The 26,072-nt window shown below is 50.8% G+C and overlaps 12 protein-coding genes across 12 annotated transcripts; 6 read left to right on the plus strand and 6 right to left on the minus strand.

Moving 5' to 3' along the window:
- Positions 1 to 1,357: 1,357 nt before the first annotated feature.
- On the minus strand, positions 1,358 to 3,099 carry N7458_003619 (cytochrome P450; the record flags this gene model as incomplete). Its single annotated transcript, XM_056907002.1, has 3 exons — positions 1,358 to 1,734; positions 1,784 to 2,936; positions 2,998 to 3,099. The coding sequence occupies 3 exons, from the start codon at positions 3,097 to 3,099 to the stop codon at positions 1,358 to 1,360; spliced, it is 1,632 nt and encodes a 543-aa protein (XP_056771109.1).
- A 487-nt stretch (positions 3,100 to 3,586) lies between these two features.
- N7458_003620 (uncharacterized protein) lies at positions 3,587 to 4,600 on the minus strand (the record flags this gene model as incomplete). The annotated part of the gene is made up of 1 exon (XM_056907003.1): positions 3,587 to 4,600. One exon carries the CDS (start codon positions 4,598 to 4,600, stop codon positions 3,587 to 3,589), a length of 1,014 nt encoding a protein of 337 aa, XP_056771110.1.
- A 247-nt stretch (positions 4,601 to 4,847) lies between these two features.
- Positions 4,848 to 5,309, minus strand: N7458_003621 (RidA family protein; the record flags this gene model as incomplete). The annotated part of the gene is made up of 1 exon (XM_056907004.1): positions 4,848 to 5,309. The coding sequence occupies one exon, from the start codon at positions 5,307 to 5,309 to the stop codon at positions 4,848 to 4,850; it is 462 nt and encodes a 153-aa protein (XP_056771111.1).
- Positions 5,310 to 6,115: 806 nt separating this feature from the next.
- On the minus strand, positions 6,116 to 6,474 carry N7458_003622 (uncharacterized protein; the record flags this gene model as incomplete). The annotated part of the gene is made up of 2 exons (XM_056907005.1): positions 6,116 to 6,277; positions 6,337 to 6,474. 2 exons carry the CDS (start codon positions 6,472 to 6,474, stop codon positions 6,116 to 6,118), a joined length of 300 nt encoding a protein of 99 aa, XP_056771112.1.
- Positions 6,475 to 7,982: 1,508 nt separating this feature from the next.
- Positions 7,983 to 9,551, plus strand: N7458_003623 (fungal specific transcription factor domain-containing protein; the record flags this gene model as incomplete). Its single annotated transcript, XM_056907006.1, has 5 exons — positions 7,983 to 8,363; positions 8,421 to 8,481; positions 8,543 to 8,681; positions 8,743 to 8,803; positions 8,865 to 9,551. The coding sequence occupies 5 exons, from the start codon at positions 7,983 to 7,985 to the stop codon at positions 9,549 to 9,551; spliced, it is 1,329 nt and encodes a 442-aa protein (XP_056771113.1).
- Positions 9,552 to 9,927: 376 nt separating this feature from the next.
- N7458_003624 (uncharacterized protein) lies at positions 9,928 to 10,443 on the plus strand (the record flags this gene model as incomplete). Its single annotated transcript, XM_056907007.1, has 1 exon — positions 9,928 to 10,443. The coding sequence occupies one exon, from the start codon at positions 9,928 to 9,930 to the stop codon at positions 10,441 to 10,443; it is 516 nt and encodes a 171-aa protein (XP_056771114.1).
- A 235-nt stretch (positions 10,444 to 10,678) lies between these two features.
- Positions 10,679 to 11,781, plus strand: N7458_003625 (uncharacterized protein; the record flags this gene model as incomplete). The annotated part of the gene is made up of 2 exons (XM_056907008.1): positions 10,679 to 11,243; positions 11,333 to 11,781. The coding sequence occupies 2 exons, from the start codon at positions 10,679 to 10,681 to the stop codon at positions 11,779 to 11,781; spliced, it is 1,014 nt and encodes a 337-aa protein (XP_056771115.1).
- A 347-nt stretch (positions 11,782 to 12,128) lies between these two features.
- On the plus strand, positions 12,129 to 13,214 carry rad14 (DNA repair protein RAD14; the record flags this gene model as incomplete). The annotated part of the gene is made up of 2 exons (XM_056907009.1): positions 12,129 to 12,741; positions 12,799 to 13,214. 2 exons carry the CDS (start codon positions 12,129 to 12,131, stop codon positions 13,212 to 13,214), a joined length of 1,029 nt encoding a protein of 342 aa, XP_056771116.1.
- A 1,188-nt stretch (positions 13,215 to 14,402) lies between these two features.
- Positions 14,403 to 17,044, plus strand: N7458_003627 (cell differentiation and development protein Fsr1; the record flags this gene model as incomplete). Its single annotated transcript, XM_056907010.1, has 4 exons — positions 14,403 to 14,484; positions 14,542 to 14,820; positions 14,881 to 16,725; positions 16,785 to 17,044. 4 exons carry the CDS (start codon positions 14,403 to 14,405, stop codon positions 17,042 to 17,044), a joined length of 2,466 nt encoding a protein of 821 aa, XP_056771117.1.
- A 733-nt stretch (positions 17,045 to 17,777) lies between these two features.
- Positions 17,778 to 18,550, minus strand: N7458_003628 (uncharacterized protein; the record flags this gene model as incomplete). Its single annotated transcript, XM_056907011.1, has 2 exons — positions 17,778 to 18,353; positions 18,440 to 18,550. 2 exons carry the CDS (start codon positions 18,548 to 18,550, stop codon positions 17,778 to 17,780), a joined length of 687 nt encoding a protein of 228 aa, XP_056771118.1.
- A 314-nt stretch (positions 18,551 to 18,864) lies between these two features.
- On the plus strand, positions 18,865 to 21,063 carry N7458_003629 (rRNA (cytosine-C5-)-methyltransferase NOP2; the record flags this gene model as incomplete). Its single annotated transcript, XM_056907012.1, has 1 exon — positions 18,865 to 21,063. One exon carries the CDS (start codon positions 18,865 to 18,867, stop codon positions 21,061 to 21,063), a length of 2,199 nt encoding a protein of 732 aa, XP_056771119.1.
- A 568-nt stretch (positions 21,064 to 21,631) lies between these two features.
- On the minus strand, positions 21,632 to 25,420 carry N7458_003630 (putative MATH and UCH domain protein; the record flags this gene model as incomplete). The annotated part of the gene is made up of 3 exons (XM_056907013.1): positions 21,632 to 22,866; positions 22,924 to 25,008; positions 25,078 to 25,420. 3 exons carry the CDS (start codon positions 25,418 to 25,420, stop codon positions 21,632 to 21,634), a joined length of 3,663 nt encoding a protein of 1,220 aa, XP_056771120.1.
- Between the last annotated feature and the right edge of the window lie 652 nt (positions 25,421 to 26,072).

Here is a 26,072-nt window from a genome sequence, read left to right on the forward strand (position 1 = left end):
GAGGAGCCGAAAGGGTGCAAAACGCATTTCAAATATTAGAAGTCCTGGTGGACAAGATCCTTCTGCACTGATATTAACAGAATATGTCGTATGGCACATCGTTCTACTTGATATTGAAATGGATTTCTCTACATTATTCTTGACATATCTTTCTAACTCAATAGAAGTGTTGACGTCGACGTGGATAGCTCCATCGATACAAGACCACCGATGTGATCAGGCGCCAAAAGTGGACCCCCATAGCATCTTTAAAATCGTGGCTCTCCTCACGTTACGTGCGCTACTTATATTGGCCTCGGTCATGTCAGAACATAGCGTTCTAACATATTTAGTCTTTTAGTCTATTAGACTGACTCGCGGGCCCGGGTATTTGACGTAACAATATCAACCATTCAGCATCACCGCTTGGGAATTTCGATTACAGCTGCACCGAAGCCGCAGGGATGGGGAGAAAAAGTCGCGACCTCATTGGACCAGGAAAGAAGGAAAATCAGCCTCCATATGAGTGAGAACATCTTATTGGGCGTTGGATCGAGGAAGCAGGATTAAAGATGAGTTGTCTTAAAATTTCTTCTTCTCCCAGCGAACCATTTACGCCGCACGCTTGCGGGTCATCCTGGAAACATACTGACGACCTGTGTCGAACAACAATATAAATGCCTTTGCCAATCCACTGGAATTCTTGTGCCTTTACTATTGCAACTCAATATCTATCTCAATCATCTACTCTTCAAATTTCGGTCTAATCCTTCTGAAACGCGCAACGTTGTTGCCTACGGAGAACCTTTACGATACATATAAGTATGACTTGGCGACAAGACAACATTCATTTGGGCGAATGGGATCGATTCAATGAGGACCTAAAGCCTGGAGATACCTATCTTCAAGACGACTATGGAAATATCTGGCATCCGTCCTATGTTCCTGGTTCGACAGTACTGTCTCAACAGTCCAAGTACATGCCCTTTGATCAGGTTGGGCGACATCAAACGTCCTCTGCGCCGGGTAGCTTCCTTCACGGAGGCAATTCACTGGATGATCACAGCAATACGACTAGGTGCTTGCAGTTCAATAGTCCAGTTTCAACAATGATTCTTGTGATCATACTGTCTCCCCAACCGTGGTGAGACACCACTTCATCAGAAGTCAGGCTGGTATCTTCTGGGATAGGAGTTCTGGGCCAATGGAATGGCGATGCATGGCTTGATCAAATATCTACTTTTTCTTTTCTTTCGGGGTTTCATCTCTTCCATCTATTCAATCTTTCTGCTTGTGGAAAATTGATTGTCAAGAGGGTAATAGTCAAGGAATAAAAAATCAATTCAACGTGTATCCATTCCACCACCTCCTCGCCCTCTCACTCCTTATAATGCTCCTTCGTGCGAAGCTCTGCCAAATTCAAGCATTCACTAGTCATAGCATCATCTCTAGGAATCAACTTGACCTTAAAGTCCCTGGGAATCGCAACAAGCGCAGTTTTGAACTGATTATAATCCACATAGTCCGTGTTTGGTGGATTTTCCTCGCTGGCGACGATCTTGTAGGAAGAGAGAAGGCGAATCAAGGCGATGTAAAGTAGTCTCGAGGCAATGAATTGACCTGAGCATGCTCGAGATCCAGATCCAAAGCTCAGGTGAGGTAGACCACTCCCCTCCGTCTCGACTGGTGGGTCGATAGACTTCAGCCACCTTTCTGGATCGAAGTTGCCACCGTCGGGGCCAAAATGGTCCACATCTAAATCTGGAATCAGTTATCCGAAATGCGATACATCAAGTGTACTGACCGTGATTTCCTGCTTGGGCGTTGATCAAAATCATTGTCTTGGGTGGAATAATTGCTCCGTTCCAGTTCACCTCCGTGACGGTTTTCCGTGGCAGACTCATCGCGCTAACTGTATAATAACGCCCTGCTTCTTTGATGATAGCGTTAACGTACGGAACTTGCTCTTCTGAGATTGAACTTGTCCATGCTTCGCGAATGTCGGGATAATGGCGTTTGATGTCCTCGTAGGCACGATCCTGCCAGATCTGTCCTTCGGGTGTAGACAAAGAGCCGATACAAGACGTCAGAGTACCCGGAATAGTCTCGAAGCCACCCGAAACTAATGAGAGGCAGATTGAGGAAACTTCAACTCCGGTGAGTTTCGTTTCTTCATCCTTGAGAATAGCAGCAGAGATACAAGGCTTATCGGTTCCCTTTTTGATCATGGCTCGTACCTTGTCCAGTAGGAGATTGAGATAAGCATCGCGACGATCACGTAGCTCTTTTGATCGGGTAGTCTTCTCATTATTGGGAAGGTATCGCAGTACCGGAATATAGTCTTGCAGATTTTCAGAGGCACTTCGTAAAAGTGAAATGGCAGAGCCGACGTGTAGAATCTCGCGCAAAAGGTCGTCATACACAGCATCCATGCGGATCCCATAACAGAGTGTCAAGGTTGTATTCAAAGCATATCGTTGAATATACGGTCGCACATTGATTTCAGTTGCCCCATTTTGGCTATCACGGTAGATGTCGCGGACAATGCAGTAACTTTCCAGATCAAACATCGGGTGATAATGTCGCAGAGCTGGCCTTCCTAGAGCCGTGCCCGCAGCCTTGCGCTTTTTCTTGCACGAATCGTCCCAGGGAGATGAGCCGATAGTAAAGCCTTGTGTGCTGCTCACAACTCCATGAAAGGTATATAGCTTTGGGCGATCGATGATTGCATTCTGGTGGCCAAGAAGCATCTTCCGGCAGTCATCGAACGAGTTGACTACAACGGCCCTTGTGTTTCCAAGTTTGATTTGAAAGACCGAGTGGCCATATTCCCGCCACCATCGTTCACATACAGTTGCGTGGTCTTCGCCGAGTTTGAGGAGATGTCCAAAAACTGGCACAGCCCCGGGGATCTCTGGTAGGCCTTTGATGTGAGGAATATCGGTCGCCAGCGTCCACTAGGAAGCATCAGGATTAGATGTCAGGATGCAAGAATATTTAAACATGCGATAAACGTACTTTGTAAATCAAATAAAGGATCAAGGGTATAACAACCAGGGTATAGCTTCGAGGAATGACCCCCATGAGAGCCGAATGCTCCTCAAGTTTCATATCGATCATCTTGTCGTCGACCAAGGCTGTCCGCTGAAACCTAGTTTCCCAACCTGCGCAGCTCGAATTTTATTTTGCAGCTGCCCTTTCCTGTGGATTAAATAACATTTGTCTCAAAGATGACGCGAATTTTCTGGCTTCAAATGAATCTATCTATTCTCCGGCATTGTTGCGTCGGCCGACGATTGACCCCTCATCGGTCCTCGTCAATCCAATCGTTGCAGTGTCGGACGGTCCGACCACCGCTTATCATCTTGTGATAAGGTTCTCCCCACGGATTTCTTCAAGTAGTATAGTTAGATGCCAAGTGGGAGAATGGAGCGATAGAATATTTAGCAATGAGTCTGCATAAACAAAGTTAATAATATTCTCACTAGCTCTTCGCTATAATGTCAGAGGACACACTATTCTTGAAACACGATTAATACATTTTTTAGATGTGGTCTGAGCAGTTTTGCATTGAGTGGTACTATTTACAGAGAATACTAAGTCAAGTTCAAGGATTACTTTCTAGGAACGTCGCAATTCTTCGATCCATCCACTCAGTGTCCTCTGGGTTGGCACCGCCTCCACCAATATGGCCCCAGATCGATGGGATCACCGCCAACTCTCCGTTCTTTAGATACGACGCTTCTTTCTCGTTGGCTTCCCATGTGAAGTACTGGTCAGTCTGGCAGGGCATCAGAAGGATCCTCGTAGTCAGGCTTTGAAGCGCTTGTTCGATGGGAACTTTCGTAGAATCAGATTCCAAAGCAACTCCAATATCAGACCGTTGCCACATTCCTAGCATAACGAGGAGATTGTCCGGATGCCAGTCCTCGTAGCCCTCTTCACCCGCCTTGCTCCATTCCTCGAGAGTTTTGAAGCCTTGCCTCTCAAACAGACGCTGTTCGAACCACTCCGCACTCGTCAGCCAGGCGGAGTACGCTCGGCTGAAAGCATGTAGCCCACGAAGTGCGAACCCTCCTTGAGACCTCATAGCAATATCGTTGTAGTCAATTGAATGAGACAAAGCCGCTTTAGGCCCTTCCAGGAATTGATAGTTGTGCAGACTGGTCTTCGCTGACGAACAGATAATCACGGCATTTCGAAGCATTTGGGGATACATGGCAGCCCAGTGATAGGTGCATTGTCCACCCATGGAGAAGCCAATCATCACGTCAATGGAGGAGATGTTGAATTTTTCGGTGACCATCTTGTACTTGGCTCGAACGCAGTCTCGATAATCGAGGGTAGATGGGAAGTTATCGGTGTTTGAAGGACCGGACGATTCGCCATTGCCGAGTAACGCTACGACGATAACTCGATGGTTGCGCAGAACTCCGGTGGTGAAGTTCAAAGTCGTGTTTATCCTCCCACGAAAGCAGGTCGGAATCAGTGCGACTTTCTGGGCAGTGGGATTGAACTCCCGATAGGCGAGTCGTACACTGGGAAGTGTGACGCCATTTTGGAATGTGAAGTCTTTGAGCTCACAGTATTGGATTCCGGTATCATCGTAAGCTGGCGGCATGGTGGATGTCGATAATCGGGTTTCACGGGGCTTCAAGCCTGCCGATGGGATGGATAGGATGCCAGAGGAGAGACCGTGATGGTTCTTGACAGCTCGGGGTTCGGTTCTACTTAGTTGGCACCGATCTGATATTTGACGTGGTTCGGAGGACCCGACGGGCAGAAGTTTGGTATCCCGCTGGAGAGGTGGATTCGTGAATTTATGTACAGGACAATTAGATTTGACTCCACTTGTTTACCCCTCACAGTCACATCTCAGCGCCGAAAATGGCCGTGGCCTTGATTTCAACCGCAAACCGGGGATCGGGCAATTCTTTCACCCCGATCGTCGCTCGGCTCGGAGCGCGCGCACGATCGGACCAGATCTTGTTCCACTCTTCATTCATGTCGGCGTATTGTGTCTTCATGTCCAAGATGTAGACTGTCGAATCGACGATGTTGTGGATATTTGCCTTCCCATTGGAAGCTCCCTTAATGATGCTGTCGATTCGGCGCAAGACTGCTGCCGTCTGCTCTCGTACATTGATTGTGAAAGATCCGTCTGCATTTTCTTTGACACCTTCATATGTGCCTTCGGGAGTGACAGCAGCAATGCCTGAGATGTAAATTGTGTGGTGGGTGGACGGTGCCACGACGCGAGCGTGGGAGTATCGGGTAAGCCCAGCGGGCTTCTCAGGATCGAGGAGGAACGATTGGCCGTTGGCTGGCATTATTTTTACTGGTGATTGGAGCTGGAACTGGAATTATCGTTTCTCCCAAAAAGAATAATTGTCGATCTGTATGGCAATACTTGCCATCCTCTTATCACTTTCTTATAACTATTCGGTTTGACCCATACGTCAACGACGAGAGGCGGACCCCCCGACCAGGGGAAGCGGCGGGCGGCAGAGCCGAAGAAAGGAAGAAAAGCAGCCAGTATACCGAGTCAATGAATGTTAGATAGCGCAAAATGAATAGGGTAATTCTAGCCGGAAGATGTAAGGATCGTTGAACCTTTTCCAGATACCATTTTGCGTGTAAAATTGTTGTCAGGCTGTCGCACAGTGGCAGTTCAACAGTCTGAATCTCAGGACCGAGAAAGAGATCCACCTAAATACGTATCAACTTTCTCTCTTGGACGATCGGTTTAGATATCTCAGCAAATATATGTCTCTTTATTTTCCTAGTATGACGGATGAGATGATTTTGAACTTTCTTGGGAGTTTAAAACTTATAGAGTTCCACTGTATGTAGTTGTTGTCCGGGGTTCTACTCTTCTCCATTTCTCACGCGCGGTGGTATAGATGTGGAATACCTTGATTCCAATTATGTACTCTTCGCTTATTCCCCTTCTAGAGTGCTATCGGGTTGATGCCACAGAGACTCCAATATATAATTTGCATCCGGTACCAAGTTCGCTCTCCGCTTCTTGCTCTTCATCTCTCAGGCTGAATCATCAGCATTGTGAGGTAGTTATCGGTTCCTCGACTTGAGTCTTGGTTTCCCTCTGTTGCGATAGAGCTGCTTCACTGCTGCCTTAATTTGGCTTGAACGGCGCAACCTTGACCTGATTTAGGTCGATATTGAAAGTTGATTTGTCGTCACCATCATTCAAAAATGTGTCAAAGTCAAATTCCGCTAGGATGTCCCCCGTCTTCGAGGCGCCAAAGTCTGGCCCGAAAGAACTGTCCTTTCCCACCTTCATCCAATGTCAATATCAAATTGTGAGACTCGGTTGGTCGATTGAGGGATACATACTTCAGGAAGATTGGCACTGGTGGAAGACCGCTCAAATACACTTTCGGCCGACTCGTCAATGAGAAACGGCGTTCTCGACGAAGATGATTGCGTATTTGAAGCTATGTTGTGTTCGGGAACTAGATATTGGGACCGCATTCTATCTCGAGGTGAATAATGTAGTAGTGGACCTGGCTGACCAGGGTTATACAGGTTTGGCGAAAGCTTGTGTATTCCAGGTGATTGATCAGACGGCGGTTCGGGTATGCTGGGATTGCCCGAACTCAGGTATACTTGTGCCTGCATCACCAACTCACCTGACATTTGCTGAGACTGGAGTTGCTGTTGACTCATTGGCATCGCAGCTCGAGCTTGAAGTTGTTCTTGAAGCAGCTGTGTGTGGACTCTTGTCGCTCTCTCTTCGTGCTTTAACCCTGTATCTGGTCAGGGCTGATTTTTGGCACGTTTGGATTCAAACGCGAGAAACGTGGCGAGTATGAAGTTTCCGCATCTCGTGCAAAAGTAGTTAAAAGTAATGGAATTTATGCGCGTACAACTCCCCCACATGATGTGGACACTCCGCTATCGTCAATTCTCAGCCTTTTATTGGAGGCTCCTCGCTATCCCCGCACGGCCAAGTACATACTGTAGTCGGTCCTCAGAGGAGGGGAGTTCTCGCTGATTATTAGGTAACCAGATGCATTTGGACGAGAAATACCTCTACTATAGATGGTTTAGATCTGGACCCCCAAGAAATAACAAGAAAAGAATGGAAATGTGTCCAGTGATGACCAAGCGTGTACTAAATGCAGATTATCAGGAGATAACGCGCGATAAGTGAATCATCCGCAAGGTTCCCTCTCCCAATCGGCCTTATCTTCCCTGTTCCCCGCTCTCAACAGTCTGCATATCCCCGACTTGATGCTTCATGCTGGACAACTATGATGCCAGAACCCGCTGCTCGGGCGGAAAGCTCCTGCAAACGCTGCCATCGAAGAAAAAAGCGCTGCGATAAGACTCTACCACAATGTCACGCATGTCAACATGCCAAGGTCTCCTGTAGCTTTCTCGACGATGAAACGCAGGTCGCATCCTATCCAGTCGCGTATGGACCCCGATTCCAACCAAAGACAAGTTTTGCGTCTTCATGTGGACTCTGTCTAACAGCCAATAGATACGTGCGCGGCTTGGAGAGACGAGTGAAAGAGCTGGAACAACAGCTCACAGCGTCGCTCACGCCCCAACATTCCCAGACTGATCCGTTATTATACCCGTGGGATCAAGAGACAGATATTCATTTAGGCGAAAGCACGATGAATATGGACAATCTCACAGCAAATCAATCACCTCCTGCAGTGTCAAAAAAGCACCCATTGCCTCCCTCCGATACGCAACCTAATTCTTCCCCGTTGGATATTGCTGGACAGAGAAGTGGAAATCTAGCTGATGAGCTCCGGTTGTTGTCATTGGAGGCAGCAGCAGAGAGATATTTAGGCTCCTCGTCAGGCCTCTCCTTTGCCAAGTTAACTCAAACTGTCCTTCAAAGACTCTCGCCCGACCAAGAAGGGTTTATGTTTGACGGAGGAGTCACAGATAATCAGGAGCAAGCTTGTGATTCTGATCCAGAACTTGATCCACTTTTTAATTCAAATTCTATCTTTTTTGAAATGAACGCCTCGTTGACGGCCCCCCTTCCTCTGAACTCGATCTTTGACAACCCGGTGGTTACGGAATTCGAGGACTCGATGGGCCTCGCCTTGTTGGATCCCTCCCATATCAACTCTCTCCTCGAGTTCTACTTCGCCCACTCACATACTCTCTATCCCTTTATTCGAAAGAGTGAATTCGAAGCGGTACTCTGGAGGGTATACGGTGACCCACTTGATCCCCTGGCCCAGTCGCCTCTATGGCAGTTCCGAATTTGGATGGTTCTCGCGATTGGCTCCACCACTTATTGCTCTGTATCTTTGATGGACGAGACAGAGCCTTTACAACTCTTTAACAAGGCTATGACCTACTTTGAACCTGCAATGGGATGTGGGGACTTGGTAAGTTTTATCCCCGCCGACTCGTGTATTTTGTAATGGGCTAATTTTGGAACTCAGGCTGGCTTAGAGGTATTAATGCTGCAGGTTTCATATTCGTTCTTCAACAAAATCGGACCCAGTATGTGTGAATGATCTGCGCAAAAATTCGCCTTGGCTATCAAGTCACTAACACGCGGCAGATACTTGGTTCCTGGTAGGGGTAGCGGCTCGCATGGCGACAGGCATGGGGCTCCACACATCAGACGTGTACCAGACCCTGGCGGTAGATGTCGCCGAAGAGCAGAAGCGACTTTTCTTTTCTTTATACATGATGGACCGGTACGATTTGTGTTGATACACAACTATTTTTCGGAATCATTGATAGACTAACTTTTCCCAGTGTCGTGTCGTTGGCTCTGGGACGACCGTTTGCCATTCAAGACGATGATATTACAGTCGAGGTTTGTCCAACCCAATTCCAACCAGTCCTAGAAGAATAAACTACTAAATCACTTGTACTAGCCATTCGCCGACGCCGACGACGCAAATATCCAACCTGATGGCATCGTCGCAGCATCGACACTGGAGGCGTCCACAATGGCCGTCCCCCTGCACATTCTAGCACTTCGGAGAATTGCGAGTGATATCGGCAGTCAAGTCCATTCATCAAATTACAGCCAGCGACAAAGCCCCGAGGCTCGAGAGGAAACCATCCAAAAGCTCCACCGAAGACTCATCGAATGGCGCCGCAGCATGCCATTCCCACTACCCGATCTCCAATCAAAGGTGCCCCATTTATGTACGAGCTGGTTCGATCTAAATTATTATACCCATGTTATCATGCTGTATCGCCCTTCACCACTCAGCCCGACGCTGGACGCCGCCCGAATGAAGATTCTTGCTGAAGCATCAGGCATGGCGATTCGCCAAGCAACCAATCTGCATCGGCAGCGCCGGTTTGCGTATAACTGGCTTAATTTAGTCGCTATATTCAACTCTGCACTGTCACTTATGTACACTTCTACCGCCCACAGTGAGAACCTACCCTTGGCGCTAGATCACTCACGCGCCATCGATGATCTTGAGTTGGCTGTGGAATTATTGGACGTCTTCAGTGGGAAGTTTCCTTCTGCAAAAAAGATCCAAGGAATGATCCGGACAGTTTCAGCCAAGTTGAAAATGTATAACATACCCTCCATGGGTTTCTGAATGCGACCTTAATTTTGAGATTACCGGAGACTACTCCCTTTGGGGAGGACAAATTCTGGAATTCAGTATGCATATCTACAAATCTACTCCTGGACGAGATCCAGTTGCTTTGTATGCCACTTGCGCTGGACCTACCAACTGTTAACAAAGATCCCTCTCCTGATCCTATGGCTGCTCACGAAGGCAACGTCGATCGATATGCAAGACTACATCGACCACACGTTATTTGTGCTGAAGAGTATTGTATTATTCGCCGTATCTATCACAATACCCCCTTCGCCAAGTGGTGGGAGCATGGGCTCAAATCCGAGTTCGCTGAAGCAAGGCTTAGGGGAGTTAGTCACAGCATCGAGTGCCATCAAATGCAAGATTCATCATGTGCAATGACCTGTCTCGCGCGTTTGAGTCCAGGCTGCTTAACTATCCATACTTGATCCAGTACCCTCTCTTGCCACGAGACCTGACTCTACGGGAACTGTTCTACCGGAACCCAGAGATGAAGCCGCAAATTGCTCATACCTGTATCGTCGCCAATTATCAAACAACGTATGACTTGCTTGACGTTGTTCCTACAGAATCAATATGGCTGCAAGCAGAGAGAAGTCCAAATCGGCATTATTTGGAGGATCTCGAGCGCCGCGCAACGAAGCAATACTATGAATCGGTAACATGCAATAAGGAGCCAACGCAGACATGGCTCTATTCGGCTATCAATACTGCACATGTCGAGCTGCAGTACCGGAAGGGGATTCATGAATGTTTCCTTGCACCTATGCCCTTCATCGATGTTTTTCTCTGTTCCTCTGAAGATCTGAGGGGAAAGGCAGCTGGTATGAGGAGTAACGAGCCTGTACTTGGTGGTCCCTCAACTTTCGAGGAAGTTCAAGAATGAATCTGGCATTTCTCGTCCCGCATAACATAGTCTTTTTGTTGTTGTTAAGATACACAATTGTAAGTTGGTAGAAGGCTCGTTAGGTCCTGGGCAGTCGTCTGCTTGTACATAAGCAGAGCGGACTAGTAGGCGGTGAAGAACAAAGTGGCAGAAAAAGAAGGCCGTTGTCAACAGTCTCTCGAAGCTCCTGCAGCTGCTGGCGATTGGAATGCGACAAGGAACAGTCCTCGGCCTCATGGAAGACCGGGAGGCGAATCAAAACGGATTCGAGGCGCCATTTGAGCCGAAGCAGCCTTTTCCGCCGTTGCTTGACGAATTGGAATCGCCAGAGGAGGTGCAAGAGAGCTACGCGGAGGACGAGAGCGTTACCTCTCCAGGCTATGAGGAGATCGAAGTCGAAGACGATGCGGACTTCCAGTCGCACTATTCCCTAGAGCCACAATCATTCTCTGACTCAGAGTCGGAAGACTCGGCGGATGATATTGGAAGAAATCACCCTTTTCGACAGTCATCTGGCTCCCTCCATGGACCCAATGCCTTTGCGCCTCCTTTTTACAATCGGCCACCTACCCCTCTACCACCATCGCCTTCGCTAACATCGCTTCTACGACCACCATTTTCCACGACTACCTCTCGTCCCACCACCCCAGACAGCTCCGATGTTGAAACCCCTAATGACACGGAGGCTGCCGTGGCCAAGTCCGCCCGACGTGCGACCACTGTCCCGCGCGCCAGCCCCAAGGTTCCAACCTATGAGTACTACGGGTTTGTGTTGTACTTGGCTTCTTCACTTGCATTCTGTGAGTCTCATAGCTCTCTGTAGCTGCCGTTGGTCCTTGCGATACGTGCCAATGTCGTCGATTGTCATGCTGACCATGTCACACTCTAGTGATTTACCTGCTATGGTCCTATCTTCCATCCCCGTTTCTCCATCAACTTGGTATCTACTACTACCCTAACCGCTGGTGGTCCTTGGCCATTCCATCATGGCTGGTCATGTCCATTGTCTATATCTATGTTGCTCTCGCTTCATATAACACCGGGTACCTAACCCTGCCCATGAACAGCATCGAGAACATTGTCGATGAGGTTGCCAACGTAGCAGTCATCGATGGGAAGGCAAGGCGACGACCTGGAGGCTCCACCAAAATGAAGCCTGGGGCGACTTCATACCAGCTGATGGGTCCACAAAATCGGAAGGTGAACTGGCGGGAGATCTGGAGTGAGGGGACCGACGCGGTAATGGATATACCGGTTGGGGGTGTATGTGAGGTACTATATGGTCAAGAACGAGATGAGGACGCATGGATAGCGGGTTCTCAAACTGCGGACTCGTAATTAATCAAGAAAGACATCGAGATCCAATTCTCAATGACGTTGGCGTCCAAACACAAGGGGGTCGGTCACGTGCTGATAGGCACGGCGGCCTGGAGGCTCTTCGCATCTTTACCATTCTCTTGCTTTCCTCAAACGAACCGACTCATTCGCTTTGCTTTCAGCAGACTAGCAGAATGTCAGCAGAGCGTCCTTCCACGCCTCCTCGGCAAAATGCTGCTGGACCCGGGCAGCTGCCTCGCGAGCCGCTGACACCTGAACAGAAGCGAAAGATTGTACGCCATATCTGCAGGACTTCCACCTAAAATCGGTCTCAACACTAATCAAGTCTTTCTCAGGAACTCAATCGCATGAAAGCTAAGGCTCTGCGGGAGCAACGTGAAGCTGAATTAGCTGCGCAGGCTCGCTCGACGGGGACATCCCCCAACACCTCGCAAGCCGCCCAAGGACTCAAGCGTTCTCATGCCTCGATGACCACGGGCAAAGCTCCCCCTACCACCGTACGAGATGCCCGTACGAATGCACCTTCCTCGGATCGCCCGCTTGACGAGATCAAACCCGCGCGCAACTTCACTCGATATGTCGAATACGATTTCAGCAAAATGACGGATACCAAGGGTGGATTCTTGACACAGGAGGATGATCCATTCAATAAGGCGCTGCATGTGTCTGATGAGAAGGAGGCTCAGAAACCTGCCAACATGACTCAAAGGGAATGGGAACGACATCAACTGCTTCAAAATCTCCGACGAAATCGCGAGGGACCTTTTGAGCCAGGATTGAGTGTCTTAGATGATAAAAGCAAGCAAAAGACTTGTCGCGAATGCGGCAGTCTAGAAATTGACTGGAAGTGGGAAGAGCAACTTCGGTGTCAGATCTGCCACTCCTGCAAGGACAAATACCCAGAAAAATACAGCCTTCTCACCAAGACCGAGGCACGAGAGGATTATCTTCTCACAGACCGTGAGTTTAACCCATACCACTGCCAGTTCATTTCTCTTTACTGATTCTCATTAACAGCCGAGCTGCGTGACGAAGAGCTACTTCCTCATCTCGAAAAGCCCAATCCCCACAAGTCTACCTGGAACAGCATGATGTTATATCTCCGCTATCAAGTGGAAGAATATGCATTCTCGGACAAGAAGTGGGGTTCTCCCGAAGCGTTAGATGCCGAGTTTGAACGCCGGGAGACCGACAAGAAGCGGCGTCGAGAAGCGAAATTCAAAACGAAGCTGCAGGATCTGAAGAAGCGTACTCGTGTGGAAGCCTACCGGCGCAATCGGCAGGGTGCTGCGGGCGGTGATTTTGGCGACGACCTGAGTACCAATCGGAAACATGTCCATCAATGGGGTCGAACGGTTGATAATCCAGAGACGGGAATCGGCGTGAAGACCTGCGTGGACTGTGGGATGGAGGTCGAAGAATTGGAGTTCTGAATACCTTTGCACATCATATCACACCGTTCCTATTAGCATTCATGAGACCACGAATATTACCTCATATATATCTCCGTGCTGCCACAATTGCTAAATACATATCAGATTGAAGACGGTATGCTTGCTGAATACCGAATTGCGTCACCAAAGGCCTTTCATGAATTATCCATCCGTTTCTCCAAGCAGAAATGCCTAAGCGGTTTATACCTAGCCACCTTGCCTTAAATTCTGCCTGACTAAAGTTTTTTGGAGGTTTAGAAGGCTTTTTAGAATAACCACTGAGATTCAGTGGTCGATTTAGTCGGGACGAGGTATTGCGTTGGAAGTGCGGTGTCTACCTTCGATGTCATGGTCATTCAGGTTGGTACCTCTATGCCTGTTCAGGATATATTTTTCAAAGTGCAGCTCGGAAGCTTGATCGTGATTCTGCAGGGCTACCTACCTAGGTAATTGATATAGCCACATTTAACGGGTGCACTGATACATACCGAACTAGAAATCCAGTCTTTCAAACCTGTCGTCAAGACTTCCACAGGGTCCATGTCTGGGCAACGATTTATAACGGTGGGCTGAAGTTGACACCTCACCAATTAGGCTGAAAGCCGTGTCCACTTCGGACGGCGAAATGAGCTTCACTGGACTGCCGGACTCCCCGTCTCCCCATCAATAATTCAATGGTTCACTGCTGGTCTTCTCTCTCCGCTACTCTTTACCTCAGTCAATTCATTCTCTTCGAATTCTCTCAATTTCTCCATCCATACTTTTCTCCCTTTGTGCGTGCACACACTCCTCCTGCTTCTCTATTCCTCCCGAAAAGGGCAGGCGGTCAACTCCTCGTGAAGCCCCCCGAAAAGCCACCAGACTCGGCCATAACAAACGAGCGCACGCACTCGAACGTTCTCCAGTTGAGCAGTGGCTTTTTAGTCTTTCCTCTTATCTAGGCCCTTCTCCCCCTTTAACTGGTGGACACGGCGTGGAGCCCGGTTCCTCTGCTGTTGTCGCTCCCTGGGGGACCTGATTTCGCTTACTGCCGTGCGGATATCACGAGGTCAGGAGAACGAGCTGCCACGGGTCGTCGCTTTCGATCCATCCCGTTATCGCTTCACTTTGGACTAATCCCTACGGCCCTAGTCCACGCCGCTGTGCTCTGGACGACTGAATTCTATGGCTTGGCAATCTCCATCCTCCATGTCGGGCGTTGGAGGGATGCCCGGAGCCATGGGGGACTCGAATGGCGGGCACCCGCAGGGAACGGAATACACTCTGCAGGGTAAGTGTGGCTTTGGTTATGATATCCCACCGTCTCTCATTAACATTCGCAACCCAGGTGTGATGCGCTTCCTCCAGACCGAATGGCACCGACATGAACGCGACCGCAATGCGTGGGAGATTGAACGCGCGGAGATGAAATCTCGCATTGGCCGGCTGGAAGGAGAGCTACGTACAAGCAAGCGCATGCAAGAATCATTGGGCAAGCATGTTCGATTGATGGAGACAGCGCTGAAGAAGGAGAGGGAGAAGGTCAAAAAGCTCTCGAATAACGAGTCCATCGAGGATCTGCAAGATCCAAAGGACATTGCGCGCGAGAGTGTCAACTTCCTCAAGGGTGAGTAGAGAACTCCCACTTACACCTTTTATGTCGGTCTACTGACTTCATCTGTCAAAGAGCAACGCTCTGGCCCCAAGTCGAACGCGGATGCAAACCGGGAAGATCCCACAAGCCCCGAATCGCAAGATATCACCCACGAAGACGAGCGAGACAAATCCAGAGTTTACTTGTCGAAATGTGCACAGGAAATCGCATATCATGTTATCCCTACATCCCACCCTGTCCCTGATCTTAGCGACCCAGATCTTTCAGGCCACCTCTACGGAAACCAGCAGCTCTCCCAGCAGAACCTCGAGGAGGCATTCCTCCAGCAACAACGACAGAAGGCCAATCATATGATTTCGCACGAGGCGGTGCTTCCTAATCACCAGCAATCCGGTAATCAGTACTCTGAAAATGCGCGTGCCCAAAGCCAGTACAATCAAGTTCCCCTCGCTGTTGAGCGGCGTCAGATCGAGCAGCAGCAGCAACAAACCCCTGTCACTGCGATTGACAATCGGAAACTGGCTTATGAGCAAGGTCTGCTTGACGAGCGTGCAGCACCGGGGACGCAACAGTCGGCGCACGATGCTCCAGGGCCTTCGGTCGCTGTGAAAGAGGATCTGCAGCCTCACAAGACAAGCGAAGAGGGAACTGAAGATGTTGATGGCTGGAACTTCGACGAGCCCGCAGAGGTGGCGCCGGTCACCGAGTCCATCCCGCCTCACCGGCCTGATACAGACGCATTCCCCAATGCCAATTTCGTTCGTGGCAAGTCGCCGTCAAGGGGCGGGTCCCTCTCCCATCGACGAAAGAGCTCGGGCGCTCGACGGAAGAGTGACGGCAGTATTGAAACCCGAGACTTCGGTGCGAACACTGCTCAGCAAGATACGAACTTCAAGGTTCGATTTGCCTTGCGAGGACATCTTGATGTCATTCGTTCTGTGATTTTCACTGGTGGTGGCAGTCCGTCTGAGCCTGAGATTTGTACATGCAGTGATGATGGAACGATCAAACGTTGGATTATTCCCGCAACATATGGAACGTTTGGCGCTCATGGACCAAGTTCAAGCAATGACCTAGATATTACGAGCTACTTCACCCATCGCGGCCATGTTGGTGCGGTTACATCTCTTGCAGCTTGTTCGCCATCGCAGAACATCTCCAACGGTGGCCGGGTTCTAGGGGATGGCTGGGTCTTCTCCGGTGGACAAGATGCTAGTGTACGTGTTTGGGAGCGTGGACGGGTTGATCCCAAGGCCACCTTAGATGGCCATACAGACGCTGTCTGGGGACTCTGCGTGCTTCCGGGGACCGCAGGTTCTGTCTTTGGGGACTCGTCTAGTCACTATGGAGGACCAGACCGAATTCTGCTCGCGTCCGGTGCTGCAGATGGCCGAATCCTGATATGGGCTGTTAGTGCTCCACCTTTGGCATCCAACCCTCAGGCTGGTTCCCGCCGTCAAGGTGGGAGCCGTCGTGCAAACTCGATCTCTTCTGGCTCCGGTTTCCCGTCATCACCTCAACCCAGTGTTGCCACATCTACCCCCTTCCATTATACCCTTGTTCATCACATTATGCGCTCCGATTCTCCTTCACCGACCTGCATTAGTCCGTTGTCTTTGGCTGGTGTGAACTTTGTTGTGTCCTACACTGATGCCTCAATTCTCGTGTATGATACGCGAACCGGCGAGGAAATTGTGGGCATGGCAAGTTTGGAAACATATGACGGCACGCCGTCAACTGGTGTCGATTCTGTGGTCACTACCACCATTGGATTTGATGGATCTGCAAACCTGGACCCTAGCCGCACAATGGCTGAAGAAGAAGTTGTACATGGAGCTACTGGATCCAGTAGTGTGGAGGGCGTGATTATCAGTGGCTACGAGGATCGATACATCCGTTTCTTTGATGCCAACAGTGGTATGTTATAATCCGCACCCTTTGCTTTTTACTTACAGCGCACTAATACTTCATATTAGGCCAATGTACTTACACAATGCTGGCCCATCCGGCTGCCATCGCTTCGCTGTCGTTGTCCCCGGATGGCCGTGAGCTCGTCTCGGCTGGCCACGATGCAAGCTTGCGTTTCTGGAATCTCGAGAAGCGCAGCTGTACGCAGGAGTTGACTAGCCATCGGTTAATGCGTGGGGAAGGTGTCTGCGCCGTTGTCTGGAGCCGTGACGGCCGCTGGGTCGTTAGTGGCGGTGGAGATGGTGTGGTAAAGGTCTTCTCCAGATGATCGAAGCCCAGATGATGAGATGACAGCCTTGTATGATTCTTCTTTTTCTTTCTTCTTTCTGCTTCCATCTTCTCTTTGTTTCTATTCTGGTGTGCATTTCCTCGGCCTTTCTTGTCGTGATATGATTCCATGAACCGGATGAGTGATTGGCCGGACCAGTTTAGTTTCCCTCGAGCATTTGCAATGGTGTCCCATCCAGCTGCTGGCATATGGTACTCTTCTATGTGGTTTTTTTCTCTTCTCCTTCTACATGTGTACTTTTGACTGACACTCATAATATGCCGTCTTTGCGATGATTCCCTGGCGTACATTTCTGACCATGTTCCCCTCTGCATCTCTTGCTTTGCTCTGCTCCTGCCTTTTGCTTTGGTGCATGGCCAATGTCCCACTTGACATGGCCCTGCACGTCACCGGATTCCCTTGTGTATTTGATCTTTTGGTCATTGTGCGCTTGCACTATGAAGATTTCATCCCCCTTGGCCGCTGTTTCAGGGGCCCATAAACTGGACATTCTGGATTTGCTTTTTCTTCTTGTGTTGTTGTTGGAGTAATTCCTTCGAGAGCCCATTGGTGTGTGTATAACATTGACATCCACATTCTAAATTTACGATATCAAGTCATGTGCTTCCTCGGACAAGTTCTATCCATTCGTGGGTATTATGAAGGCCATAAATGTGGCTAGTAAATTGGTATATGCAACGTAATCAGTGTAGACATGCCCTCGCTTTGCCCTCTATTGGCCTGAGCTCCACGCATTCTTGAAGAGCACTGCTAAACGCTTCGCCTCATCCGCATCCTTCAACCGCTGCTCCATGAATCCCTGCAAATCCTCCCAGAACGCCTCCGTCTTCAATACTTCAGTACCACTGGGCCCCACTGCGGGCTTGGGTACGTCTTGTTCCTGGGCAACTTCTGGCTGAGACTCGGCAGCCTCGACGGCCTGGGCGCCCCCGATAATCATTACACCGAATTCGACCTCTTTGCCCCCAGTCAACATCTCGGGCTCATCAGACAAGACCTCAGCCACTGTCTTTCCTGTTCCTGGTACGGGCTTGCGGCGATATAGGATCTTGATCTTATCCAGTGCTACCGGGTTGCCTTGTGCATCGACGACACGTTCCCGGACGGCATCCTTCAGATCTGAGACGGTGGTAGTTGTGATGGGCGCATTGGTGAGAGAGAATTCAAGGGCTGGATTGCGGGCCGACTTGACTTTGATATTGACCGATTTCGAAGCTCCGGGTGCCTGTGCCTGCTTTGTTTTCTTGGGCATCTCCGGGTGCGGGGCTTGCAAGCGGGGGAGGGTGTACTGTTCATTGACAAGAAATGTGCCGTTAGAGACGATGGTTTCGAAAGCTTCTAAGTTTTCCTTGATTATCAAGGATATAGACATACCGGCACACGCAGGCCAACTTGTTCCGGGTCAAAGACATGATCAGCACGGATCTTGATGGGACGCAAGTCCAGCGAGGAGAGGAAGGATTTAGCGAAAGCGAGCTCGGACATGATGAGTCACGAGGTAAACTGTAACCAAAAGGAAATAACCAAAGGCTGAGGAAGGCAATAATCTGCTGTTTAAAAGTGGATGGTAAAGCTTGCGGTTCTTCTGAAGCCAAAAGTTGTTCTCTCCAAGCGGCGCGGGACATCAAATTGACAGCCTGATCCTTGAGGCATAAATCAGGCACCAATCCCGCAGCCTTGGTCCCTCACCGCCGTCTCATCTTTGGTTACTGCCCGTCTCCACCGCCGCCGAGAAAAAATGCCAAAAAAAAAGTTGCTGGGAAACCCGAAAATCAACCCAACCAAACACGATCTTCGATATGGGAAAGGGACGTCGCATGAAGAAGCAGGGGCCTCCTGCTCCCCTGGATGAGTCCAAGATTTCAATTTTGAAGAAGCGCAAGGCCGCTGAGAGCGAGTCAGCTTCCAAAGCTGTCGCAGCGAAGAAGCGTCGGAGATCCGACGCTGACGAGGAGGATGTTGTGACGAAGGATGCCTCTAAGAAGTCGAAGGTGAACGGTGCTGCCACCAATGGTGCTGGAAAGGATAAGAAGAAGAAGAAGGGCTCTTCAGAGAAGAAGAAGCCCGTGCCAATGTCCGACTCCGAGGATGAAGAAATGGACGACGAGTTTGGTGACCTGGATGATGTTAGCGAGGGATCATTGGACAGTCAGGAGGAGCTCGAACGCTTGTCCGACTTGGAGGATGAGGAGGAGGACGATTCGGTCCTCGACTCTGACGAGGATGATCACCCCCGTCAGGCCATGTTCTCCGACGACGAAGACCTTTCTGACGCTGAGGAACGATTGACTGCTGCCAATATCGAGGGACTTTCTCGGAAATTGGATCTCCAGAAACAGGCAGAAGAGGAAGAGGCCGAGCAGGAATTGCAAGAGTCTGCCATGCAGACCAACATTGCCGGTGACCGCCCCGATGTCTTCACCGATGAGACCCGTCCCGATGGTCTTGCTCCGGATTTGCAGCTCCTGCGCCAACGTATCACAGACACCATCCGCATCCTGGGTGATCTCAAGACCCTGGGACAGCCCGACAAGTCTCGCGCCGAGTACGTCGATCTCCTCTTGAACGATATCTGCACCTACTACGGCTACACCCGATACCTGGCCGAGAAGCTTTTCAACCTGTTCACACCCATGGAGGCATTCGCCTTTTTCGAAGCCAACGAGACACCGCGTCCAGTCGTTATTCGTACCAACACCCTGCGAACCAACCGTCGGTCTCTCGCCCAGGCCCTGATCAACCGTGGTGTCGTGCTTGAGCCCGTGGGTAAGTGGTCCAAGGTCGGCCTGCAGGTCTTCGAGTCCCCCGTGCCTCTGGGTGCCACCCCGGAGTACTTGGCTGGTCACTACATTCTCCAAGCTGCATCTTCTTTCCTGCCCGTCATGGCTCTCGCTCCCCAGCCCGGTGAGCGTGTTCTCGATATGGCTGCCGCCCCCGGTGGTAAGACTACCTACATGTCCGCTCTTATGCGCAACACCGGCTGCGTCATCGCCAACGATGCCAGCAAGCCCCGTGCTAAGGGTTTGATTGGTAATATTCACCGTCTCGGCTGTAAGAACACTATCGTCACCAACATGGATGCCCGTACTGCCTTCCCCAAGGCCATGGGTGGCTTCGACCGTGTCCTGCTGGACGCTCCTTGCACCGGTACTGGTGTTATCTCCAAGGATGCTGGTGTGAAGACCTCCAAGGATGAGAACGATTTCTTCCGCATTCCTCACATGCAACGACAGCTTCTTCTGGCTGCCATTGACTCCGTCGATCACGCTTCCAAGACTGGTGGTTACGTGGTCTACTCGACTTGCAGTGTTACCGTGGAGGAGAACGAGGCTGTTGTGCAGTATATCCTGCGCAAGCGGCCCAACGTCAAGATTGTCGACACCGGCCTGGGCGACTTTGGTAGCCCCGGTTTCATCAGCTACATGGGCAAGAAGTTTGACGCCAAGATGGCACTTACCCGCCGCTACTTCCCTCACCGGGAGAACGTCGACGGTTTCTACGTCTGCAAGCTGAAGAAGACTGGCCCTACCCCCGTGGCGAAGCCGACTGACGACAATACCTCTTCTGCTGATCGTCATCCTCGTCGTGCTAGCTCCAAGGCTTCCTCCACCGATGAGGAGGTCATTGACAAGACCCCCATTGTTGATGAAGACGGTGCCGCCATGAACTTTGAAGGCGGTGCTTTCGGTCCATTCGCAGAGGGTGACGAGGATGCGGGGCGCATTGCTCGCGCTGAACGTAACCGTCTCCGCCGTAAGGGTATCAACCCCAAGGGTGTTTTGAACAAGCCCAAGAAGAAGAAGGAGGGGGAGCAGGCATCGCCCAAGTCTGATGCCAAGACCGAGTCCACCCAGGAGAAGGAGAAAGGAGAGGAGAAGAAGGAGACCGAGGCTAAGCCTGAGGCTGCCAAGAAGTCCTCCAATCAGGAGAAGAAGACCGTGACGAAGGAGGGCAAGGCAGAGAAGAAAGAGAAGAAGGCCAAGAAGGCAAGCAAATGATCTGACCCGTGAGCTTCTTTTGTGTATCTATAGCTCTGGCACGGCAAAAAGCATCTTTGTTTGTTGGGTGGACTGGCGTATTGGACATATACCTTGTTTTCTTGAATTGTTTTACGTTTTAAAAGATCATCAACACAATTATAACATGTTTCATTCCGCAATCGCAATCGCAAGTCTAAGAACAGAACAGAACAGAACAGAACGGAACGGAATCTTCTATGTTATAAAATGATCTATGTCCACCACGCTCCAAGTCTAGGTGGCATGCAGATATATCCAAAAAGTCCAAGATGAGCGAGAGCAAAGAAGGGAAAAAAGGAAGAAACGAAAACTCCAAGCCTGAAAGGGGACCTCCCGCCGTATTCCACAAACCAGTCAAACCCCACCGTTCGCTAACTGAGAATTGAAACCATGTTAGCACCAGCCAAAAAGAATGTCAACCCAAAACGAAATCAAACAAAACACCATCACGGCCACATATGTATAAACCATAGGAACATCACACATGAAATGCTCAAAAACCCCAACATGCTTCGAACAACAGGGAACAACAGTCTAGATTGAAACCCTATGTCCGATAAATCTTAATCACGCTCTTGATGCTCTTACGGCAGATCGGGCAAAGATCCACCTGCTTGGCACAAGTCACGCAGGAGCAAACGTGTCCGCAGTCGCAGAAAACAGCGTTCTGCTCCTCTGAATAGCAGATCTGGCAAAGGTCCGCCTCCTCATCGGCTACTTCCCAGTAGCTGATGCCCTTGCCGTGGCGCTTGCCATCCTTGTAGCCGCCAACGTACTTGTTGCCCGTCTTCTTTTCGATGTAAGTACCCTGGCCGTGGCGGACGTCCTCGATCCAGTCACCATCGTAGCTGTCCCCGGTAGGATATTCCATCTTGCCTTGGCCGTGGCGGCGGCCGAAGATAAAGTCTCCTTCGTAGACGGTGCCAGTGCCGGAGAAGTGCTTGCCTCGTCCGTGATAGTACCCCTTGAGGAAATCACCACTGTAGTAATCACTAGTGAAAGTGGCTTCAACGGTCTGGGTACCGGTGAATCCTTGGATAGGATGCCGCCGGGACTCAGCCCACAAGTATTGGATGAGGCGATCAGGGCTGGAGAACAGACCAGCAAGGCCAAGCTGGGCGCGCTTGTCCTTGCTGAGCTTGTCTCCCACGATGATACAGGATCCGTGCGGGACCACAACATCCATAAAGCTCTCCGCGGGGGACACAGTGCTAACGGTGGTGCCGTCCACTCGCTTCCACATGAGGAAATCTCGACGGACAGTCCACTTCATATGCTTTCGAATCGAGGCCTTGACATTGGCCTCCAACTTCGAGAAGAAGGAGCCCACCGTACGAAGGACCTGGTTGTCTGCGTCAAAGACTTGAATGAAATAGTAGACGTGGCCAACGGGGAGAGCAACTGCTGGCTCCACAGGGGCCTCGACTGAACCCTGTGAGCTGGATCCAGACAAGTCTGAAGGGATTGACGTTCGCTGATCTGCCGAGCTGGTCTCGGCTACGGGAGCAGCATTGACTGCAGTAACGACATCGGTCTCCGGAGCCGCAGTGGCAACTGGCAACTCAGAGCTGCTTTCGTTGCTGGCACTGGACAGTTCGATGCCAGCCATGGAGACAATGGGACCAATATATCCGGAAGAGCTGGCGACAGCATCTCCATCAGCGGGGGAGGGTAGCAGCTCCGGGGTGTCTAAACCTGACCGCTCAATAATCGACTCTTCCACCTTGTCCTCAGTGGCCGTCGCAGATTGGGGGTCAGGGATGGCGAAGAACTTGGCATCATCTAAATAATTGAGTTAGTATATAATGTTCCAATGGATGGGCAGATTCAATGACTTACCCTCTGAGATGGTCTCCATCCAGAACCGCATGGTACCACCCGACGAATCCAGCGGAACGTTGAGATCGGTGATCAGATCGAATGCCAGCGTGGAGCCGCATTGGGCTCCAATATGCCAAAGACGGACACGCTCCGGGCCAACTGTCTCTCCACCAGCAGACTTCCACATGGAAATCTTCTTCCGTAGTTCGGCCAGACGAGACGAACGAGGCAGAGTCATATACATGACGTTGTCAGATGCTTTGGCGTGCATCATTAGGTCATAGCTGTCGAACAGGCTGTTCAAGGTTTCATACTCGGACATCGAATAAACCTCAACCTGAACGTCAGTCTTCGCGGCGTCGCCCGCTGTTTGGTAAATCCCGGTCTCGTAGTACTGCTTGACTGGCTCGGGGACATCCCAAGGCCCCTGCGGACCGGGGAGGAACTCCGAAACCATGTCGCTGCGGATATACATGACATTGACCGGGACATCATGGCCCTTCTTATGGTCCACAGACTCGGATGGCTTGAGTCCGAGATGAGGGCCCATCGCGGTCTTCTGAGTCAGGCACTCCACACGGTTGTCGCTACCATCGTCGAATGCAAGCCACTTGGTTCCAGGACCAGCTGGACGAAGAATGCTGAAGAACTTGCCGGACGTCCGGCGACCACGGTGAACCACATAGCCGTAGAGAACGTACTTGGTGCCTTGGCCATCGACCACGAAAGGCGTCAGATCCAACTCCTCGTCCAGTTCGACCTTGTTGAACGCCAACTGCCAACGCATCGACTTGTCCAGAGTATGGCGGCCAAGTTCAATGTGAAGCACAGGAGGGAGAGACCACCGACCAGACTTGGCCTGGAGGTATTCTCTGACAGCTTGGCCCGTGGACTGTGCTGAGTCGGCTCGAACACAGATGCGGGAGTTGTACTGTGCCGGCAGGGTATTCACTACAGGGGTCTCGTCCATCCCCGGAACTGAAACTGGTGCTGGGCTGTCAAACAGCTTGGCAAATTCTTGACCCGCCTCGGTACCAGCAAGCTCGAGCTCCAGGGTGCGGCGTAGGCGTTCCCAAAACTCAGAGACATCGCTCGAGAACTCACGCAGATTGCGCAGAGTCGAGGTGATGGCGTCGGTGTCCACATACTGGGGAGACTGCGTCCGACGCCGCAGCTGCCACAACAGCTTCTGCAAAGCATCGCACAGAGGCTTGGGCTTGACATCACAGTTTGTGAGATGTTCGAGCACGTCGACACTCTGAATGATCTTGCAGAACGGAGGTATGTGCAGCCACGAAGCCAGGCCGGCCACCTCGGCGCTGTGGTTGATGACCGAATCGCCCAGAGGACGGTAGCCAGTCAGGGCTAGACTATCCCACGTGGGCTCGGAGTCACTGGGGTGCCACCATAGGGACCGTGTTGGGTCGTCGATCACGCGGATATACGCATCGAAAGCAAGCATGTCGTTGTTCAACAAAGCCCGATGCTGGCCACGCCGACGGGTGTGAATCTGATCCCACGGCCCGTGGAAGTAGGTCCAACCCCAGTCCAGGTTGTGGGAGTTGAACTGATGGCAGGAGGATTGCATCCATCCCGTCCGAGGCTCCTCGGGGTTGTATACGATTACACCGATCTGTGCAGCCACACGCCAGGGGCTGGATGACGTTTCCTCACCTTCCTCAGACGTGTTGGAAGCAGGCACATTCGCATACTTTGCCCTGTAGTCTTCTAGCCAGGCTGTCGTATTCTCGGTCGCTGGAGTCTTCACATCCAAGTCGGGCGCGGCCTCGTCGAGTTTCGCATCCGATGGACCTCGACGAACGGTAAACTCGGTCTCGGGAAGCGTCTCGTCGGAGGCGGGCATGGTTCGCGAGCATTCCACATAGATACTCAATGAACCAACATTGTTTCCACGAGGGTAGAACTTGATTCGCCACCAGTAACCACCCACGAAGGCTGCTGGAGACCGCATGACCTTGGCCCGATTGGGAGCATCGGGTGTACCTCGGACACCCTTGAACTTCCATGTCAGCCGCGCCTTTTCCATGGGCACGTATTCGGGGTCATCCAAATCCCGGAAGAAGTTGCTTTCCCAGTATGTATCTGGTGAACCGTTAGTATATCCCCGTGCCATCTTCCTCTATAATCCTTGAGTCTTGGGATGAAACCTACGGTCACAGGCACTATAGTCTTGATCCGAACTGTTGATATCCTTCATTTCCTCCGCATTGGGGATCGAGGTGTCTTCCTCGAACTCGGCCCAATAGGCATGCTCCACCTCCTCGGCTGGTACGACGGGTTCGGTGGGGGGTGGAGTGGGCGCTTGAGGTTGTGACTCAGAGGGCATATCTGGCTGCTCGACGGAGGGAATGGGACTCTCTGAGGATGGAATGGGGGATAATGAGGTCTCTGGAGGAGTCAGGGGTGTATTGTTGGACTCTTGGACCTGAGTGATCTCGGGGACCGTGGGGACCGAGGTCGGCGGGCTGGACAAGTCGTCCCGTGAGGGATCCATTCTGTGGTAAGGTGCCGCACTGGCGAAACGATGAACTGTGGGTGATAAGGAGCGATATGCAGAACCTGTTCAGACTTGAATCTCCAGTCTGAGTGCAGTCTGTGGGGTCAATTGTTGAATGGTGTGTTCGTCTCTGTACTCTTTAAAAACACGATTGGAAGCGAATGTGTGGAGCGATAAGGCTCATCCCGTTGCTTATCGGCGAACGATGGAGGGACCCGTCGAGAGATGTATAGCGCAGGGAGGGTGTATAGAGGGTCTCTCGATGGTAAAGAGAGAGTGAGAGAGTGAGTGAGTGAGTGAGTGTGTGTGTGTGTAAATAGATGGAGGAGGGGAAGAGAGAAGGAGGCAAAAGAGGAGAAAAAAAGAAAAGGAAACGGGCCGATAAGCAGAAGACAAAGTCCGGGGGGGGATTCGCGGGAGAAAAAGAAACGGGCCCACTGCAGACAGGAGAGACTCCACTCGGGAAAGAATAAGAATAATAAAAATCATAAAAATCAGAATCATCCTTATTATTCTGTTCAATATTGACAATAATACACCCACGACCACTAGACTCTTCTTCTCTCTCCGGCACCACCCTACTACTGCACTACCGTACCCTGTCCAGTAGTCCGTCGGGTTGTCAGGTGGGGGATCCACGCGGCAGTTG

The sequence above is a fragment of the Penicillium daleae genome, assembly GCF_028827525.1.
Source record: "Penicillium daleae strain IBT 16125 chromosome Unknown utg000002l_segment0_segment0, whole genome shotgun sequence".
Classification (NCBI taxonomy): domain Eukaryota; kingdom Fungi; phylum Ascomycota; class Eurotiomycetes; order Eurotiales; family Aspergillaceae; genus Penicillium; species Penicillium daleae.